General features: G+C 46.5%; 2 protein-coding genes across 5 annotated transcripts in view; one reads left to right on the top strand and one right to left on the bottom strand.

Moving 5' to 3' along the window:
- Nucleotides 1–21221, bottom strand: part of LOC144093519 (carnitine O-palmitoyltransferase 1, liver isoform-like) — a 114248-nt gene that overhangs the window by 45535 nt on the left and 47492 nt on the right. For both annotated transcript variants that reach the window (XM_077626989.1, XM_077626991.1), the window contains exon 2: nucleotides 14184–14348. The gene's annotated coding sequence lies outside the window, so the exon portion shown is untranslated. The remainder of the gene's footprint in view (nucleotides 1–14183; nucleotides 14349–21221) is intronic.
- Nucleotides 1858–21221, top strand: part of LOC144093520 (uncharacterized) — a 76875-nt gene continuing 57511 nt past the window's right edge. The window contains exons 1-2 of one of the 3 annotated variants that reach the window (XM_077626998.1): nucleotides 1926–2216; nucleotides 18221–18288. In XM_077626998.1, coding sequence (XP_077483124.1) covers nucleotides 18284–18288 — 5 coding nt within the window. In that variant the 5' untranslated portion in view covers nucleotides 1926–2216; nucleotides 18221–18283. Of the gene's footprint in view, nucleotides 2217–3580; nucleotides 3707–18220; nucleotides 18289–21221 lie in introns of those variants that run through there. The other 2 variants (XM_077626997.1, XM_077626994.1) reach the window with 2 other exon arrangements.

Below are 21221 nucleotides of genomic sequence, written 5' to 3'. Positions count from 1 at the left end.
CCTCTTAATAAAGCTGCTCAGAGAGCCCGTGTGCTGTGCGATGTCGGTGCACGTTAAAGATATCCGGATGGAGGAAAATATTCCGGAGTGAAATACCCACAACCAGACAATCCATTGACGAAATGAATTACCATCAGACGCTTGCAGACAAACACATCCTCACCTTAGCTTAATGTACAAGATACATCCAACGATACATCAGACGCATACCCGTTCTGCGGCGAAGTTTATATTACACAGTTTGGGCATGTCAGAAAAAAAAACAAGCAATACCGAAAATACGAAACCCTACAAATGAGCAGTGGGAGGAGGTACTGTCCAGCACGGAGCTCGATGACCAGAGGAACCTGGTCATCAGTGCCCGAGCGGCAGCCGCATTGAATGGAGTCTTGGACAGAGGACACCACTCACGCTCCGTCATCTAAAATTTCGTACAAAATAAAGTTATTACCACCGCCACCCTCCACTGCGCCAACTGTCTCTCTCCCTTCTCACAGATGTCGCAGCTCGGACCCGGACATACAAGACCGGATCGTTTAGCGCGTCTATGAGGCCGCTAGTAGGCTTGACCTGCTGGCCATCTAGTAGGGCAATGTAACCCGGCCCTATATAACTGTCCGTCCAAATAAAGGTATTTTTTCTCTCTCTCTTTCTCTCTCCCAAACACCTCCTCCTCCATCCCTTCCCGCACGACGTGGTTGAGAAATCCACCAGGAAGGGTGAAAGTTCCTGTGCCTTTCCTTTCCTCAAAAAAAAAAAAAATTTTTCTTTAGGGTAAAGAGCAGCGGGGCATGTTGACAAGCGGCTATAGTTGGCTTTCTCGCATTGCTTTGCTGAACTCGCTGACTCCATCTCCGTGCTATCTTTTGTAGCGAGCTCTATCAAACCTGTGTCCTTTCTCTGCGTTCAAATTTATGAAAGAGCTCAAAAACCGCACTGCTGATTTTCACGAAATTGACGCCGCGCTGTGGCAGCGCCGCGAATTATAGTCTAAGATGGATCGGCGCTCGGAAATGCTCGTTCGGACTTTGTTGCCAGAATTTTGCTGTTAAATACATCTCAGGACTGCTGTTGAATGGACGTTTTCAAACTAACCAGATAGAAGAGCAGTTAAGTGCCACTACATGAGTTTTCTGGTGCCAGCAATACAGAGTGGAGGCTAGCAGGACTTTGACTGCACAGTTCTTATCAAGCATCCAGTCCATATTCCAAAAATTGTGATTTGCCAGCATGAAGGGTCTATGCCAATGAGGCGCCAGCAAGAAACATCGATGAGCGCACATGACTAACAGGCGTATTTCAAGCGCGAAGGTATTTCTAAAAGCACGACGGTCTCTTTAATCGCAGGCCTTCTCTGTAAATGACGGTCTCTGTAAATTGCAGCCCGTACATTTCACCCAGCTGGCACCCTAGAACGACAGCTGCCGTAAGACTGCAGCGACAAGTCCTGCCCTGCGATGTTGCTCCGTAAGCCATTGGCTCTACAGTAGTTTCAGGTCAAGAAATGGAAAGATAAGTTGCCAGACTCCCCACCGTGCACAGGGGCCAAGAAGTGGCAGCAGTGGAGGGGCATGCAGGGCGGTGTCCTTCTCAAGAGTCGCCGGTGTGTTCTGTATTGGCTAATAAAGCTCATAATATACATTTACGCCCACCGTAGGCCGAGAATTGACATCGCGAACTGATGATGACGTCCACCCTTGGGACGTCGGTGACCGGATAAATGGTTTCTGGGATGCACGTCTACGTGAATGCAGCTCACGCTGCAGGTGTTTTCTTTCGTGTTTGCTCCCCATAAGGTCGTATGTAGCATAGTCGCAGAAAGCAAGGAGGGGTCTCTTTATCGGCGTTGGGAAGTTTGTTGAGGGCCGGGCGACGATAACGCCGAGCAGGGCGACACTTGAAAGCGACGTATCAGAAACTGCTGGCGGCCCACGAAGCCAGCGTGCACCTCTTGATCAATCACGATTTTACCCAGCCCCGCGCTGCAGGTTTTCCCCCTCCTTCTAGAAGACTGTTAGTCGCGCGACGTCAGGAAAGGGTGGGCAGGGCGTCCTATGTGCGGGTTGCCTCGGTGCTGTCGCACCGTAACGGTGTAGCCGGGTTCTGTGACCTGTGATGGTGCGAGCGGAGCTTCATAGGAGAGCATCTTCGTAAAGCCCACGTCGTGGGAGCCGCACGAGACCAGCAGCCACCATGGCTCGCGGTACCTACAACACGTGAGTGACTTTATGCGCTGATGTTTTATTATTATTATTAATTGGTTTTCGGGGAAAGGAACTGGCGCAGTATCTGTCTCATATATCGTTGGGACACCTGAACCGCGGCGTAAGGGAAGGGATAAAGGAGGGAGTGAAAGAAGAAAGGAAGAATGAGGTGCCGTAGTGAAGGGCTCCGGAATAATTTCGACCACCTGGGGATCTTTAACGTGCACTGACATCGCACAGCACACGGGCGCCTTAGCGTTTTGCCTCCATAAAAACGCAGCCGCCGCGGTCGGGTTCGAACCCGGGACTGATGTTTCGTCATTTTGTTCTCTGGAGATATGAAGAGCTAAGTCTTCCGGAGAAGCGCTTGCGAAAGCGCCGGAGCAGTAATGTTTTCCCTTCGTCCGTTTCGCTTACCTAACGACATCCGCAAAGGCTCGCCTAACAGGAACTTCTCAAATGTCTGAGCTCCCGCTAAAATTACACTTCACGTGAGCTGAACAGACATGGAGCTTGTAAAAAAAAAATATTGGAAGGAAATGGCGGCAATAATTTACAGATCAGCGTGCTTGAGGGCACAGTTATTTTTTTTTAAGTTCGAATTAGTAAAATAGAATGAAGTAAAGCTTTAAACGGCGGTTACTACAAAGTTCCATGAAAGATATATTCAATAATCACACTTCAGTTTTCAGCACACCTCAAAAAGTCATCTACTATGTAAACTTGTGAAGACCGATGGAAAAGCTTTTTCGTTCTTATCGCTTGTTTTATCGCTTAATTTTCCTGCAGATATAACTGCATGCGCTTTCCCTATATCCAAGTGCGCATATTGTCACAATTTTTTCTCGTATATCGGCTGGCATATATTGTTTATCACTTTCACATCTGCTGCTGCACATTGCCCTACACAATCCTGTTTAAAATATGAATTTTGCCCAATAGCACAACAGTTCGAAATGTTAACGTCATAACACTTTTAGACGCAAGACTTGTGTGACGGCTTAAATAGAGTTGAACACCTAAACAAGATTAAGCCACGTAATGACATTCAAACATGAAGCATGCTTGTTTAGATATCAGTCTGCGTCGCCATGAAACAATGTGTTCAACAACGTATTTGCTACATAAGAAGAGCGTACTCAATAAAATGTGGTTAGAAAATGCCTGTATCCAGATTATTCACTAACTAATCTACTGTACTTTCTTTTTTACTGTAATCGCTATAGCCGCCCAGATGATGAAATCATTTCTGATATTTAAACACGCTGGCTAATGGTGGTGGCGGTTCTTTGACTTTATCGAGAACTCGCCGATGTGGCAGGCGAGTGATAAAAACGGTTTCTGCATAGTGCTGCCCTCTGGGTGTCAGGTTATTGATTGACCTATGTTATGCAGCGTATCTGCAGAGCAGTCAAACGTTTGTAAGAGAAGCTCGCGAGCGCTCTTTGGCGCGGAATGTTCTTCAACATCATCATGACTTGGCAGAAAGGTTCGACAATAGGGTGAGTGAGAGTTACAAAGTGTGTTACCTATTTTCTTGCGGCATTTGGTCTCCTATACCTTTGAACGCATGACGCTCCGCCTGCCGCACCGCGGTATCTCTATACGCGGCATTCAATGCTCGTATCACGTGCGTTGGCAACTGCAGAGACTGAGGTCTGCGAGTGGCTTTTGGATCGGATTGCGGGGAAACCTAACGCTTTTCTTCGTTCTCCTGTTGCGCTTTCGTCATTTTGAAAGCGAAAATGTCATGTTTTGTCGCCTTGCGTCAACGACGTACACAAGTGACTACAGCCGCAAGGTGCGGCGGTGTTATCGCGAAGATAAGACCAAGAAATGAACGAACGAAACAGATGATGAATACACGGCTGGAGTTTAAGGAGTGGACTCCAACATAGACAACATCAATGTGGCGCTGCTTTGGGTGCCGTCATCGAGGAAATAAGTTACTCACGACAAGTTCTGACAGGATCCCAAGCATTAGTCGTTCGCCGCTAGGTGCTGCGTTACATGGACAGCTGTGTGAGACACATGCATGCAATTTATGGTGAACGCGCGCTAAGCTTGCACTAAAAGCGCTTCAGTCGCTTTCGCCGACTGCGTAAAAATCTTGATCCTAATTCTTTTCCCCTTTGCAAGGCACATAATGCGTGGTTCTGTTAGTGCTGGATTTTTTTTTTCTTTAATGTGGTCATGTTGACCCTTGTTAGGCCTTGTTAACCCATGTGATTGCTCTCGAGTGGTCGCGAGTGTTGCAGTTTTCGCTGTCACCTCCTGCCGCAAGAAAGAGATAAATATAACTTTTTGTGCTGCACTTGACTTCAGACAAAAGACAAAATGAGCCCTGTGTCACAAACACGCTTTCAAGTATTTATCCTCGCTGCAGTAAATACCGCGACAGAGCAGACATTACGTTGTAAGATTATGCTCAGGAACACATCTGCTGCGCTCTTGTGAGTCTTCCTACAGGGCCTCTCGCTGAAATATAAAATTACGGAACGTGAGGAACACGGAGTTTTACGATGTTCTGAGAGCGATAACTATATCAAAGGAATTCGGAAATGTAGGGCAGCACTCCGGCAATCCTAGCATATCGGCAGAAGCTTTGTTAACAGTGCATAGACACCAGCTGTATAAATACACACCTTGCGCTTTTTATGCGATAATGGCAAATCCAGAGAGCTACACAGGCATGAAATATCTACTCCTTGCTTTCCTCGTTATTCTTACTGACGATTACTAAATGGAGATGGCAAAGGCTGGCTAACCGGCTATACCAAAATCACGATAAATTAAGAATGTTACGAAAGAGAAAAAAAGAATAAAATTCCGCTATTGGTTTACTAAGCTTTTTTTTTCTTCTAACTTTTTTCTTCCATATATACGCGGAAATAAAATCGCACTCGAACTACTGACGTGACGGCTACCAAGTTGATTCCGCGGAAAGTGGTTCAGAGTTAATATAGCCCTAATTCTAATATCTAGTTAAGCAGCTTGGGCGAATTGTAAAGACGAAAGGCTCTGGTTAAGTTGAGTGGAGAAACGACGTAGCAGATTAAAGACGGCGTTTCAAGAGATGGTCACATATCCCGCATGATCCTGTCAGCTGCGCCACACTGAAGGATAAAAAAAGGATACGCGAGCGTTCGAATGCTTTAATGTTAATCTCCTTCGTCGTTATAATCTTTCTCGCTCATTCGGCGCCCTTCGCCATTACAATGCGCATAGTCTACGCGAGCCAGGCAGCCCAGCTGTGAGCCGCCGTCTATTCTGTGGGAGCGGACGCTATATACCGACGGCCACGCACAGAGACAGACACCGTGAGGCGCTATCTATGCTCCTGCATTAGACGGAGAATGCCAGAGATAGCAGCCGCATTGATGTGGACTGCGCCGTGCCCTTTGCGCCAAAGAAGACCGGAAAATCCCGTGGCTGTTGACAGCGAGTGAGTCAGGGCACTTCGCGCTTCACACGAAGTGCACTGAATATCTTTGAAGCCATATGACGTTTAGTAATACTTGGAAGGCGCCCAGGTAAACAAAAAAGAGTTTATAAGGAGGGGGGGGGGGGGGGGGGGAGATGCTCATAATGAATCATAGGTAGATAGGACACTGTAAATATGGCAAATGTAAAATATGCCACTGTAAGTGACCTGTAGTACTATATTTGAATTTATTGTTCCTCGGAAGAGTGCTGTTTCGTTGACAAGGAGGGTAACTTTGTCAAGCAATTAAATTCTGCAAGCTGGGTTATTGCATTGCAACCATGGGTATTTCTTCTAATGAATAACAGTGACATATCCGCACTTTTGCTTTCTCTGAACCGTGCTGTTGCGTTTACGTTTACTCCTCGCGTTGCTTGGTCGTATTTTTTTGCGCAACACACACGAAAGACTTCTCGGCTGGTCCTTCAGTGTTGTAACACAAAAATAAAATAAAATAACAAACAATCTCGTTGACATCGCCCGACAATGTGTTTCTAAATTGCGGTAAAAGGAGAGAAGAGGAAGCCTAGATGGGTAAGCAAAAAAAAAGAAATGGAAGCAGAGAGGGGCATACACTAAAGATGGTCAAAGGGTTGCTGGCCGCCGCGTTGTCTCTAATAGCACCACGCAGGACAAAAGTCTCTCCCATATCTCTCCAATTAACCCTGTCCTGTGCCAACTGCGGCCACCTTATCCCCGCAAACATCTTTATCTCACCTGCCCACCTAACCTTCTGCCGCCTCCTGCTACGCTTGCCTTCTCTTGGAATCCACTCGGTTACCCTTGACGACCATCGGTTATCTAGCCTCCGCATCACGTGCCCCGCCCCAGGCCATTTCTTTCCTTGATTTCGACTAGCTTGTCATTAGCCCCGCGTTTGTTATCTGACCCACTCTACCTTCTTCCTGTCCTTTAACGTTGCACCTATCGTTTTCCTTTCCATGGCTCGCTGCATTGTCCTCAGTTTAAGTCGAACCCATTTCGTTTCTGCCCAAAACACAGCTGTTATATACTTTTCGCTTTAGGTATATTGCTAAACTGCCATTCATGATCTGTGAGAATCGGCCAAACGATCTGCAGCCCAGTCTTTCCACACTACACCAAACCACGCAAAAAAAGTGACTCCAGTGAATGGCTGAAATCTTTCTGTATTCGGCCACTTGATCACAAATCAGACCAAATGTAGTTTTGGGACATATAATATCCTTTATTTCCGCTGCCCCAGCTCAGGTGCTTCAGTATCGATGACAGATGCCGGGGCTAGCAAAAATCGTTTCCTTCCTTTTTTTATTTTAATAAACCACTTACTACTACATATAATAAATGCTCGTTTAGTATAAAATTTTGCAGACTCGGATGAAAACGTCCTCCGCCTGCATAGTAATCTTCTCTCGGCCGTTATTTCAGCAGAGGCCTGTACGACGCAATGTGTACAGTAGTATTACGTGCAGAGAGTACCACACGCCTTTTACGATGTCTGCGCGATGACGTTTATTGTGCCGCGCACGCATTTTGCCTACCGCTTAGGCCGAGGCGCTGAATGAGAACGGTATATGCGACGCGCGTATTCTCTAAAAGGAAAGAATAATAATGAAATGTAGCCAGCGCTGTTGATAATGCATCGCACGAACGCGAAGATTCATCGTGGGAAAAGGCGGGCTTGCCTGCGGGCACTCGGACTTGCCACGTTGTACGCACCTTACGATGAATTCAACCGGCGCGTCTTTCTCTCTCCCCTTTTTCAACCCTTCCTGTCTCTCATGGCCCCCTCTGAGTGCCCGCACAGAGCGAAACAGTTGAAGTGTCTCATTATGCGTGGACGTTGTGGACTAAGCAAAGGCTTGTTGTCTGAGGTATACGGTCAATTTCACTCGCACGGCCTACCTGAGAACTTTGCTCTTATGAAACATAGAAGGAGGGTTCAAGCGAGAATTGCTGTTGATCTGGCCTGCTAACAAAGCAATTCTAAGCCAATTATAGATTTTAGTTGATTGATGGGACAGCATTGCCGGCACCATTTACGTTCGAGCGAAAATTCTAGATGTACAAAAGGGGTATTTGACCCGCCGCGGTGGCTCAGTGGTTAGGGCGCTCGACTACTGATCCGGAGTTCCCGGGCTCGAACCCGACCGCGGCGGCTGCGTTTTTATGGAGGAAAAACGCTAAGGCGTCCGTGTGCTGTGCGATGTCAGTGCACGTTAAAGATCCCCAGGTGGTCGAAATTATTCCGGAGCCCTCCACTACGGCACCTCTTTCTTCTTTCACTCCCTCCTTTATCCCTTCCCTTACTGCGCGGTTCAGGTGTCCAACGATATATGAGACAGATACTGCGCCATTTCCTTTCCCCAAAAACCAATTATTATTATTATTAAAAGGGGTATTTCCCTTCCTACATATTTCATTTGGCTCGCATGTTTCGGCATGCAGTTCGGTGTACATTTACCGTGTTTTCCGGACTATAGCCCGCAGCCGGTGCAAGTCGGCAGATGCAGATCTTTGAGGGAAGCAGCCCAGTACTTTTTTTCATCGACGTCCAATTCTTTCTCCGCTGTTCGGTTCAACTTTCCTGCTTATGCACACTTTACTCCACCGTTCTCGAATGCTGCCGGAAAGCCTGGTTCAGCTTCTTGTAGCCATCGCAACTATTCTTCAAGGACTACGACGCCTCCGGCGTTATTCATCGAGGTTTTTGTCATGTGCTCGCAATCCAAACACTGAAAAGTATGCGCTTTAGGTGCCGCCAGCAGCATTTGCTTGTATATCAAAGCTTAGTGCCTAGTTTCGCTACGTGCTTTAGCAGGGCAAAATATCGCAGCTGTTCATTTTTCTTCGACAGCCATGCTAGCATTCTTCGGATAAGACAAGTGATCTTTAAAAATTATATAGTGTATGAAATATCAACCTTTAAACATGCATAGTAGCCGGACTATAGTGCGGAAAATACAGTACATATTTCGAAATTAACGGCTTCTCTACGGCCGGTCACCGCTGTGTGAAATCATCGGCGAAGATGTAAAAAAAAAATCTGGTTTTTGAGGAAATGAAAGCAGCAGCCGTCTCACTTCTCGGTCGACACCTCAACCGCGCTATGAGGAAGACGCTGAAGGAGCGAGTGGAAGAATAATATTATAGTGAAAGGTTCCGGAATGATTGCAAATACTTGGAAATCTTTAAAGTGCACTGACATCGCACATTAAAGAGTTTTAGGCGTTCGTTGCTTCCCGTACACTACACTGCCGCGTGTTTGGTCGCGTTAATTTTTAGACAGCGCCTTTTGTTTCTGATAAGTCTTTCGTACGCACCGGGGGGAGTTATCTGTCACATGGACTTCTATGCCTCCATGTCTGCCCGCTTGGCACCATGTGCCTCGTCATATGTGCAGGTAACTACTGAACCCAAAAAGTGCCTCAGTTGCCAGCAAAAGAATGCTGTAAAATTTTTTAGTGGCGGTGAATACAAAATATGGGATAGAAAATTAATGCGGAAAGATACCAAATTAAAGAATTCAATAATTAACAAAATAATTAAATCTGTTAGCATTCCAAATATCAAGTCAACTTTGTCACAAAAAAAAATGTTCCGTACATGCACATCAGCAGCCCAACATAACGGTGAGCGGGAAAGGAGTCAATCTGACAATAAATACGAATACAATGTGTTTCAACGACTCTTGGAGCAGTCAGGAGCAATGCGTGTCGTTGCAACTCTTTTTCCTAACTGGCGGAAAATAGCAGACCGACAAATCGCTCGTCTGTAATTTTCATCACTTTTTACGTCTCCCGAGAGAGTAAAAATAGGTTAGCTGTAAATATTACAGGTCTGCTAACGGAAAAAGCAGCTCGAGGAAAACGCCGGCACCAGCCGTAGGATCACATTAACACGCAGAGCATGCAGAATAGGGAAATGAACGGCCTTCAGCGCGAGAAGAATAATTACGTTTGGGTTACTCAATTCCCTCACAGGAAACGAGCGTCGGAGGAAAGAAAGCCACATATATTTTGCTGGCTCGTTCACTGGCCTTCCCAACGTAAGCGAACTCGCAATTTAACTGCACGTGCAAAAACTTGTAGCAGATAACAAGCACACATGCACAAGCACAAGCACAAGCACACACACACACACACACACACACACACACACACACACACACACACACACACACACACACACACACACACACACACACACACACACACACACACACACACACACACACACACACACACACACACACACACACACACACACACACACACACACACACACACACACACACGTGACAGCAGTGCCGTACCTACGCATCCACGTAAGACAGATCTAACCGAAGAGGTGGTTCCGTCCTGTCGATACGCCAATTGTTTAGGAAGGTGAGGGAAGTGCAAGCACACGTTTGGGTTGTGCGCGTCTCCTAGCTAACAGCCCAACTCCGACCCCAAGAATGCGCGCTTTTGTTCAACACACGCGCCACGTGTCTCAAGCTGGTTTCTATTGTTTTTTTTCTTTTCCTTTCTTGGCGAGAACCGAAGTGGAACAATGCAGGTCGGGAGCTAAACCAGCAGAGTCACATGCACGCCCCGCGAAGCGAGCAGACCGGTTAAAACAACGCCTTACGAGAATGCAAATACGAGATGAGGAAAAGACAGTGCGAGAAAAAGGGAGAGAAGGTTTCGCTCTGTCGGCAGCTTAATCGCTGCAAGGGGGGAAAAAGAGCGGTTTCTAGGATGTTTCCTCTTTGATCTTACTTTCGTCGCAACACCTCCACCTCTAGCTTGCCGTTAATTTCACTTGTTTGACTTCTTCTTAAGCCGGGGCCGACTTAAGTGGCCCTTTAGTAACCCTTCCCTCTGTCCCCCCTTTCGGTCTCACAATGGACAGACAGAGAGCGGCTAATGGTCTCCGCCTCAAGGTCGCACGGGGAACGGGGCCGACGGGGCCCACCGCAATAAGTTGTCCACACACACAGAGGCTAGAGCAAGCGGGGCAAAAGAGAAAAATAGGAGGGGCTCGGTGTACGCTTCGTGGCGTAAGAAGGTGCAAGTAAATAAAAAAACAGGCCGCGGCTTTCTCTGGACACTGATAATTTCGCGCTTCTTGGCCGAGTGACGTAGCGTTGTGTCCGCAACAGTGGAAAGGCGGAGGTACTAGTTGTAGCTGCTGTAGTAAGACCCCTTAATGTAACCTAATGAAAGGGAAGGAATGAGTCTCCATGTGATTTAGAGGCATCCGCACGAGCTCGGAGTGTTGAATGAGGACATCTACTCAAGAGCCATGAAGGAGGAAGTTCAGGAACGTCTGAAGGACAACCAGCTGTTGTATGTCCCTGCCTCTCACAGAAGGAACAGCCAAGGCCCACTCGTCATGAGTGGAAGGGCAGGGCTGTTGACTTTGCCAAGAATCTTTTCTTTCGAGGGTGTTGAGGCCGCAGTAAGTCAACAGCAGGCAGTGCATGTTCCGACTTTGTCACTGATCTTTTTAGAGCGAAACCACCGCTTAACACGGTCAAACCCAACCAAGAATCTTGTGTGAAGCCTCGGAGTAACTCGGGTAAGCTCGGATTAGTTCGGAGGAGCGTCGCGCCAGCTGCAGCCAATAGGAGAAGAGGCGAAGAATGAATACATTCTCTCGCACGCCTACTCGGTTTAACTACGTTAAAACCTTGCCACTTTTTTAATGACCTGGTAGAGATGACATGTACGGGCTGCAAACGCTTGACTGAGACCACTAGTGTCGGCGCATAAGTACGTGCACAGCGGTTAATTAACAACCAGGGGTTAATTAACAGATAGCGAGTGTTGGAAGCTGTGGGACGGGCAGCAGGCCGGTGAATGCGGAGCGTTCTTAACGTCGTGGTAGGAGCGGGGACTGATCTGTAAGCGGAGGTTCGTTAGTGGTGACTTGCCGAGCAAGCTGCTATTGTGTGTTGTCTGGGAGCGGCACACAACAACGCTTGATTCGCACGAAATTGAATGATACTCATTATCAGCCTGGTGGGCTTACTAACTACTCGGGCTTCGCCACGCCTTGTATAAAAAGTACCTGTCAGACTACACAGAATCAGAGCGTAGCTGCATTTGCACGTATCAGATCCTAGGTGGGGGGTGTACGTGAAGAAGTGAAGAGCACGCCTTGGAGGCCGCTGGAGTACGAAACAGAGCGCGAGTTTGTCACCCCCTCATAGGCGCAGGTGTCGCACAGTGTTGGACGAGTCAGCGTCGTAAGCATATGGAGGTCGACAGGCCTGCCGCGATGCGACTGCACGGGAGCGATGCGCGCGTCAGTGTAGAGGTCAGGCGCTTAGCAAGGAGAAGTCCTTTCCTGCACTCCATTACTCTGTTCCCCGCGCTGTGTTGTCTGGCGGTCAAGGTGGCGAGGCTTCCTCACGCTGCGCCGAGAAGTTGGCTGCCCACGAAGCGATTGCGAGCATCCCAGGATGTGTAAGAAGTGTGACAGGTCAGCGGGTAGCTGGTCCTTCAGTTGCCGAAGGCCAAGGTCAAGGTAAAACATTTCAAGCATAGTTCCTCTTCATTTGGTCTCCGGTAACGACGCACAATGATACATTTTTGTCGTCTGCAAAGCATGCAACTCAAGAAGGAAAGAAAAACGGTTTTTGCATGTATCTAGAGCTATCGAGACTGCGAACTTGTAACAGACATCAAATAATAATTGGTTTTTGGGGAAAGGAAATGGCGCAGTATCTGTCTCATATATCTTTGGACACCTGAACCGCGCCGTAAGGGAAGGGATAAAGGAGGGAGTGAAAGAAGAAAGGAAGAATAGGTGCCATAGTGGAGGGCTCCGGAATAATTTCGACCACCTGGGGATCTTTAACGTGCACTGACATCGCACAGCACACGGGCGCCTTAGCGCTTTTCCTCCATAAAAACGCAGCCGCCGCGGTCGGGTTCGAACCCGGGAACTCCGGATCAGTAGTCGAGCGCCCTAACCACTGAGCCACCGCGGCGGGGTAGACATCAAAGTGAGAACTGGTTCTGACGCAATTCATGTGCCACTGATTGCGGACACAGTTCGTCCCGACAAGACAGTAAAGTATTTTACCTTTTTTCTGAAGAGCCTGTTTCATTATTAACGTATTCTTACAAACGTCAACAGATAATTCTAGCTAGTGACTTCTAAGCCTGCAGTCCATTTTTAATTTCAGAAGCGTGATAAAAAATGTGTTCGCTCGATCTCTGTTCCGATGCCAAATCACCTCGAGCAATATAATGATGTAACTCAGAACACATTGCGGCCGCGGACAAGTACTAGGAAATTAAACTTTCCTGATAATTAAGGCTGCGTTTGAAACACTTAATTTTTGCAGCGTTTTAAATCTTGTTAGGTTAGCTCGCAACTATCATGACTCCACGCCTGTTGTGCCTATTAATGCCTAATATCATTAAATTTGGGATCCGTGCTCCAGGCAATTAACTCTACAGACTACAGTTTGTTCAGATGCATCGTGTTGCCAAAACCTACCAATTTTAAGCTGATACTTATTTTCTCCGCTATAGTCACAAAAAAAAGGCCATCAACTGCAATGTGATTTTTTTCGTTGAGAGTGAGCGTTTGAGGACATATAAGAACATATACTATAATATATATGATTCTTACTCGTGAAATCTTTTACAAAACGTCACACGACGGCAAATAAGCCCACGCCCCTGGAATAGTGCAAGCGCCCTTCACGACAAGGACATCAGCTTCATTTCTTTACCGCCAAGCACGCATTCAGGCTGAGAGCACAAAAAGCTCTGTTTGCAAATGTCCCCGCGAGAACGCTTTTCCGGCTGGTTTGCCATGAGAAACGTGAGCACGGTTGTTTATTTTTGGTAATGTTATATACGCTCGTTTTCTTTCCGCATCCTTCGTTTTTTTTTTCCTAATGACCAGCTGGAACATTAGATTCATCGTGAAAGCTCACAGTTATATTACTGTTTGTTTACGCTATCTGCGGGCGCTCTTTCCCAAGTCCGGCAACGCCAACGCAACCGCCATTTTCCATTCTGTTTTCCTTAATTTACGGCAGCCGCGTATACCGTAATTGCTCGAAATGTGAACATACTTTCTCGCTTAAAAGACTGTTACCAATTCGGGAGATGAGGTGTTAAATCTTTTTCCATGATGAATGATATTGTCTCCAAATTCGGATGACTAACGTTGGTTCTACGTACAAACGTTTGCGCAAGATGATATACATTCACAAGAAACGTAGACAGAACAACGCGCTTCCTGTCCACCTTTGTTTCTTGTGAATGTCTCTTACTTTGCGCTAACGTTTGTACGTAGAACTATGCGCCGACTAACCCAGCAACAAGTGTTACTTGAGTACTAACGTTGGGGCTGCGTTTATTGCTAGACCGCTGTCGTTATGTGCGAGCAAATACGGTATTAAGCTGTACCGGTATTAATGCCTCGCTTTCTCCGTGGCTTGTCACATTAATCGAGACTGTGACAGTAGCTGTTTACTTAGGAATAAAACCAGGAAGCCCGCTCACGCTTGATACACGCCAGCAGCCGAGGAGCACGTGCAGAAACTACGCCCGCTCGCTTTCCGTGTCGGCCAGCTTGTACAGCACTTGGCAGGCCAGTCAACTTCCTTTTGCGTCCATCAGGGAAGAGGTCCGCTCGTTATCTGATGTGGCTGGCAGAGGGAGGCCGAACTGTTGCGACAAAAAAAAAAAGGAAACGAGAGGCTAACGTGAATCTTAATAGTGCGAGAAATGGTTTTACTTGTTACGTTCGTTCAGCCTTATCATTCAAAGGTCGCCCGTGGCGTCACGGAGCTATTTTCAGAGCTTTATCTGCTCCTGTTGCTGCTCCGAAAAGTTATCTCCCAGGCACTCGCTGCGCTCAAAGGAGCGTTATCTTAAATGTATAACCCTCGGACTCAAACAGGAATGATGTTCCGACTTTGACCTACAATTGCTCTAATATAGACGAGAAAGCACTTGTTTACTGTGTGACTTCACTTGCCTGCCCAACAACAGTCGAAGTACAGATGGCGATGCCACGGACAGCGTATTTCAGGGATAGTTTGCGAGGTAGGAAAAAATTGATTCTGCCAGGACTTAAACATTAGGGTTGACTCTGGAATGTACACGGCGGGCTTACTCATTCGATCGATCAATCGATTGATGAGTTAAATAAATTAACTTCTGAAGAACGGTGACATGTCAATTGCTCGCAAGTACGCATATTGCATGAGCAGTGAACCTCAAATGAACACAGCAAGTGATGGTGGCAAATGGAACTGTGCACACCTAATTAGAGGACAAGAAAAAGTATGCGATTATTTGTTAAGAATCCAAATTTACAATGACTGGTCATGAATAGTGCCGGTAGAGAGCCTACACAGCTGCCGTAACTCTGCCGTAGCAGTAACGGAAAATGACTGTCTTGCAACTAAACGCAAGCAATGCCCTCTTATTGAAAAAGACAGGCGAAACAACTGCCCACAATGCTAACTGTGCCTGTACATTAACACCGCCACCAGTACCGATTACTTGATTTCTGTTCAAAATAGTATGTTGTCCGATTATTTGGTGCAAGTTAAGAAAAATAATTGACGCAAAGGGGATATACGACTTCGAACTCCTTTCCAGACAATTTGTTTTCACATAAAAAAAATTGACAGAACATACAGTCAGGCCGGAATGAAACGTGAACAGAGCCTTTGAAGAAAAATATGTTTTACTTCAGTACTTTAAGCTGCAGTGTACAACTTGCCTATATTAATTACATATTAATTAAACCGGTTGCAAAGCAACGTCCTACTGCAAAGTAGAAAAGTACGGCATTTAAGTGTTCGCGTTTCATTCCGTCTAGACTACACACGAGACGATGAACTTTGGTGTAACTGCGCATTTCTATATTTCTCGCTTTTTTAATTATTAAAGCATGGCGATGAACACTCTACATTAAAACGTTTACAATGCGGAACGGCGCGAAATGTGCTCAATATGCACGCGAAAACCTAAACATGTATATGCGATGGTGTCCAACGATATATGAGACAGATACTGCGCCATTTCCTTTCCCCAAAAACCAATTATTATTATTATTATTATTATTATTATTATTATTATTATTATTATTATTATTATTATTATTATTATTATTATTATTATTATTATTATTATTATTATTATTATTATTATTTTATGCGATGGGCTCGTCTTCCTTAAATTCCGTTTCCGAGTTGATATCAAAGACGGCACAACGAATTCGCTGCTCGACAGGCAGGAGAGGTGCTGGAGAGTCGCCGAGCTCGACAATAGACGGCCTTGGTGGGCTTTGATTTGTACAAGCCCCTCGAGTGCTGTCAGGCACAGAGTCGTCAGGACAGTGACAGCGACGCCCCTGACGCTAAAGGACGAACAGAATGTAGAGAGAAGGAAACGGCGCGTCAAGCATTTCTTGCACGAGGCGGACGCGAATAGATGTACTTACGTCAAGCACAAGTTTAACGCCGAAAAACACCGCCCCTGCCAATGGGAAGAGAACGACCTTGCACACGTGTGTGCCTTGTTGCTTTTGCGCTTCTATTAATTTCTCATTTAGCACAGACTTTGGAGGAACCGTACCCGCCACGGTGGCTCAGTGGTTATGGCGTTAGCGTGCTCCAATCAAGGAAGCAGTATCAAATCCTGGACGCGGCGACATGCAGACACGCCTGTGTGCTGTGCGATGCCAGTGCATGTTAAAGAACCCGAGATGGCTGAAAATAGGAATTTTCCACTACGGCGTTCCTCATAGCCATGTGCAGGTTCGGGAATTAAGCCCCACATATACCATAAATAGCAACATAACTTACCATAACGAGGGAGCAAATTGCTCATTTGCGTCCTCCCAAGCGCAGCCGTATGGTTACAAAGAAAAGTTGTACAGCTTCCAAAGTAATTTTTTTTTTCTTAACTACGAAGGTTCCATGGAAGCTGTATAGCGTTTCTTTGTAGCCGTATGGCTGCGCTTGGGTGGATGCCAAAGAGTAATTTGCTCCCTTATTACAGGTTTACTCCACCTTAGGGGATTCCCCTAAAACAGACTTATCGTATCATACCATACCATAACGTCCGGCACCGTAACATAAAATGCCATACCATACCATGCCACACTACACCATTACATACCATGCCACACTATACCATAACATACCATTTAATTTAATTCGGAAAAGCCATGCCATACCTTAGAGGAACCTAATGTGACGAGCTGCTCCAACAAGACGATGGCCAAGGCGTCAACCGATGAGCGATTCGTTTCACGCACGATAAGCTCTGCTAACCCAGCTCTTGTTTTACAGCCACGAAGGCCTTACATACACGCAACCGTTCTTGATGGCAATGAGCAATGAGAGCGCCGAAGGGAGTCTCACCAGGCAACGAACACCAACAATCCGAGTTAACCCTATCCACCAAACACGTGCCGCACGACACGCCAATAAGACTCCCACCTTGGATTTGCAAGAGAACGAGTCGCTGCGCTTCGCGTGGCCACGAATACGTCAAGTGCTGGCCGCTCCTCTTTTAGCCCTCACGTGCGTGTGGGTGGTGGTGGTGGTGAGGTATTCTGGGGAAGGGATACTGGACGCGGCTTATGTTGCCCAGGGGTGGGATCAAGTGATGCCCCAAGGGCCAACATACCTCGGGACCAGTATCCCCCTCCCCCCACTTAATAGCAACAACCATCACCACCGTCATGGAGTCCAGGGGAAGGAAAGAGGGATGTCTACATATGTGTCACGTCGTACAAATACTTTGCAAATGGCCTCTCCCACATTCTTCTGCCTCACATCTCTCCCTCATACTGTCCCTCTGTTCTGCTTGTTTCTGCTTCCTCTCCACACCGGCCACTGTTAAGGTGGCAGCCACCCCCTCCCTACCTCCATTCTGTGCATGAACACTGCCGGTACCGCCTCTGCTTGAAGAATGCGGATGTCGGGGAGACGCAGCACTCGGAATCTAGAGTTGGTGTCACTCTCTTCCTGTGTAACCCTCAACACTGCGTTGTTCGCCTTTTGAGCGCGGGTTGCCGCTGTGGGCACCGTGGCGTCACCATGACACGCGAAAGTGACAGGGAGCTGCTGCTCTTCAGGAAATTTTGCCTCCGTCTTTTTCTCCCCACGCCGCATGGGAGGCCAGCTGCAGGACGGTGTGCCCGTCGCCCGATGTAAAAAAAAGGGGGGGGGGGGGGGGTGAAAGCGGTGGTATGGCATTATGCTACCGCCCTTGACTGGTCGAAACCGTTTGTACGCGGATGCACGCATCCAGGGACGGCGGCGCCCGGCCGCTTCGTAGTTCGTAGCGGGCGACATTTCCGGCAACCGCGCAGCCGGGACAAGGTCGCAGACCTCCCTCCAGCATTCGCGGGCACAGGTCCCGGCCCCGGACTCCTTCCCTTTGGGCTCAACGTCACCTCCGCCGCATGAGCTAAACGCGCAAGCCCGTGTTGATGAGCAAACATGCCGGAGACAACCTGTGCTTTTTCATTAAAAGGCTCTTTCTTTCCATCTCTCTTTCTCTATCTCTCTCAGCCTTGGGCAGCGCGTGAAGAACGGCTTCTGCTAGAAACATGAAAAAAGTGAACCGGAGCAGCAATGAGGTGCGTTGATACCCCCCCCCCCCCCTATCCGAACGTTTGTGTTCATTTCTTTCCTGTAAATAATTGTGCACAGTGGCCGCTCGCGTGCGATTGTAACGTATTCGAGCAGAGCCTGGACATTAGCGTGCGAGCGGCGCGAACTTGATTGCTTTTTGTATTTTTTGTAAAATAGTGTATAAAGCTCTCCACTGTACTTTCTTGCTATCGCTGACATCTCTATTTCTTCTCGCTATCGTTTCCCTTTCATCTCCGCCGTCTGCAGCTCAGGTGCTTAAGATACTAGATAGCAATTTCCACGGCTGGTAACGTTCTTTTCCTTCACTTTTTTTAAAAATAAACTACTACTACTACTACTACTACTACTACTACTACTACTACTACTACTACTACTACTACTACTACTACTACTACTACTACTACTACTACTACTACTACTACTACTACTACTACTACTACTACTACTACTACTACTACTACTACTACTACTACTACTACTACTACTACTACTACTACTACTACTACTACTACTACTACTACTACTACTACTACTACTACTACTACTACTACTACTACTACTACTACTACTACTACTACTACTACTACTACTACTACTACTACTACTACTACTACTACTACTACTACTACTACTACTACTACTACTACTACTACTACTACTACTACTACTACTACTACTACTACTACTACTACTACTACTACTACTACTACTACTACTACTACTACTACTACTACTACTACTACTACTACTACTACTACTACTACTACTACTACTACTACTACTACTACTACTACTACTACTACTACTACTACTACTACTACTACTACTACTACTACTACTACTACTACTACTACTACTACTACTACTACTACTACTACTACTACTACTACTACTACTACTACTACTACTACTACTACTACTACTACTACTACTACTACTACTACTACTACTACTACTACTACTACTACTACTACTACTACTACTACTACTACTACTACTACTACTACTACTACTACTACTACTACTACTACTACTACTACTACTACTACTACTACTACTACTACTACTACTACTACTACTACTACTACTACTACTACTACTACTACTACTACTACTACTACTACTACTACTACTACTACTACTACTACTACTACTACTACTACTACTACTACTACTACTACTACTACTACTACTACTACTACTACTACTACTACTACTACTACTACTACTACTACTACTACTACTACTACTACTACTACTACTACTACTACTACTACTACTACTACTACTACTACTACTACTACTACTACTACTACTACTACTACTACTACTACTACTACTACTACTACTACTACTACTACTACTACTACTACTACTACTACTACTACTACTACTACTACTACTACTACTACTACTACTACTACTACTACTACTACTACTACTACTACTACTACTACTACTACTACTACTACTACTACTACTACTACTACTACTACTACTACTACTACTACTACTACTACTACTACTACTACTACTACTACTACTACTACTACTACTACTACTACTACTACTACTATTCTTGCATGCTTGCTGATGGGTCCTCGATTCGTAGTACGTTTCTCGAATAGGCGACCTAGCGAGGAGCTAACAGCCCCATACCATCGACCTTTCCTCGTGGCCACCAGACGCTGCGACCCTGGAGCGTTTCTGTGCGTCAGAGTTGGCAAAAGCTGCGGGATGTGGAGCCGAGACGGACCACGCGCCCAGCTTGGCACACATTTACTCGCGTGCACGTGCCTGAGATTCGCCAGGAGGCGTTCGTCCTTGGAAGGAGAAAGCGCCTTTCCGCGCGGGGGCACTTGCGAACTTGACGACGCTATCGCAAAATACGAGCCTCCCGGACAATCAGGTTTGCTGTGAGGAAGTCTCGCGTGATATAGCTTATCAAGATCGCTCAAGTCGGCGGGATCATCTTGGGTCCATCATGTAAGACAACGCACCGCTCTTGCATACTCTGCTCTGCTTTATTTGTTGGAGATCGCTTAAGTACGCAACTGAGTGGAGGGGCGTGATAGACGCCTCTAAAAGCGGCTGGCATATATGTGGTGCACGGTGCTTGCACGGCATAACTGCGCGTGCGTGCGGTGCAGGTAACTTAGCGCTGCTTGGTCAACCACCAGGCGCCTAGTATGCGAAGCACGTCACAACATTTTGGAAGTAGTTGAGCAGACGTATCGTTACTTTTTATTCTCTTTATTTTATCTTATTTTTCTTTTTCTTATATAATTTCATCCCATAATTTTTTCAATACAACTTTTCACACGCGGACGACGTGTGTGTTTGGGGGGGGGGGGGGGGGGGGGGGGGGAAGGGGGAGGTGGTGCCATCGTGCTCGGTATTTCTTTTTGTTAATATTTATCTAACCAATCCGTCAAATTCAAACTGAAATTGAAAATATTTATATATCTCAAGATACATTCCTGGGAAGGGCCACAACAGAACAAGCTGTGATATGCAACTTGGAGGCCCGTTGTGCCCGTATTTCCGGCAGAAAACACGCAAGCAAACACAAATTTAACAGTATTTGCCGTAAAATACCGATCAAGTGCGATGAGCAGCTTTTGGAGCGTGGGCGGATTGCCTCGGTATTTTACGGTATACACACATAAATTCGTCATTTTTCTTTGCGTCTAAATTCTACGATTTTACGTTTCATCAATTTTCAAGTTTTAAACTTACGCGTTAAGTCGGCACAGCACCGACCACCTGCACAGTACTCAACGTGAACAGGCCCTGATGCCACCTGGTAAACACGATATTGCGACGAAGCGAGCGCGAGAGGCAAACAGGTTCACGTGCATAACCGCGCCCTTCGCCATTGACTGCATGCGCCACCCATGCCGCGATTTCCCGTTCT

This window comes from Amblyomma americanum, chromosome 6, assembly GCF_052857255.1.
Source record: "Amblyomma americanum isolate KBUSLIRL-KWMA chromosome 6, ASM5285725v1, whole genome shotgun sequence".
NCBI lineage: Eukaryota > Metazoa > Arthropoda > Arachnida > Ixodida > Ixodidae > Amblyomma > Amblyomma americanum.
This window is presented reverse-complemented; position numbering and strand designations above follow the sequence as displayed.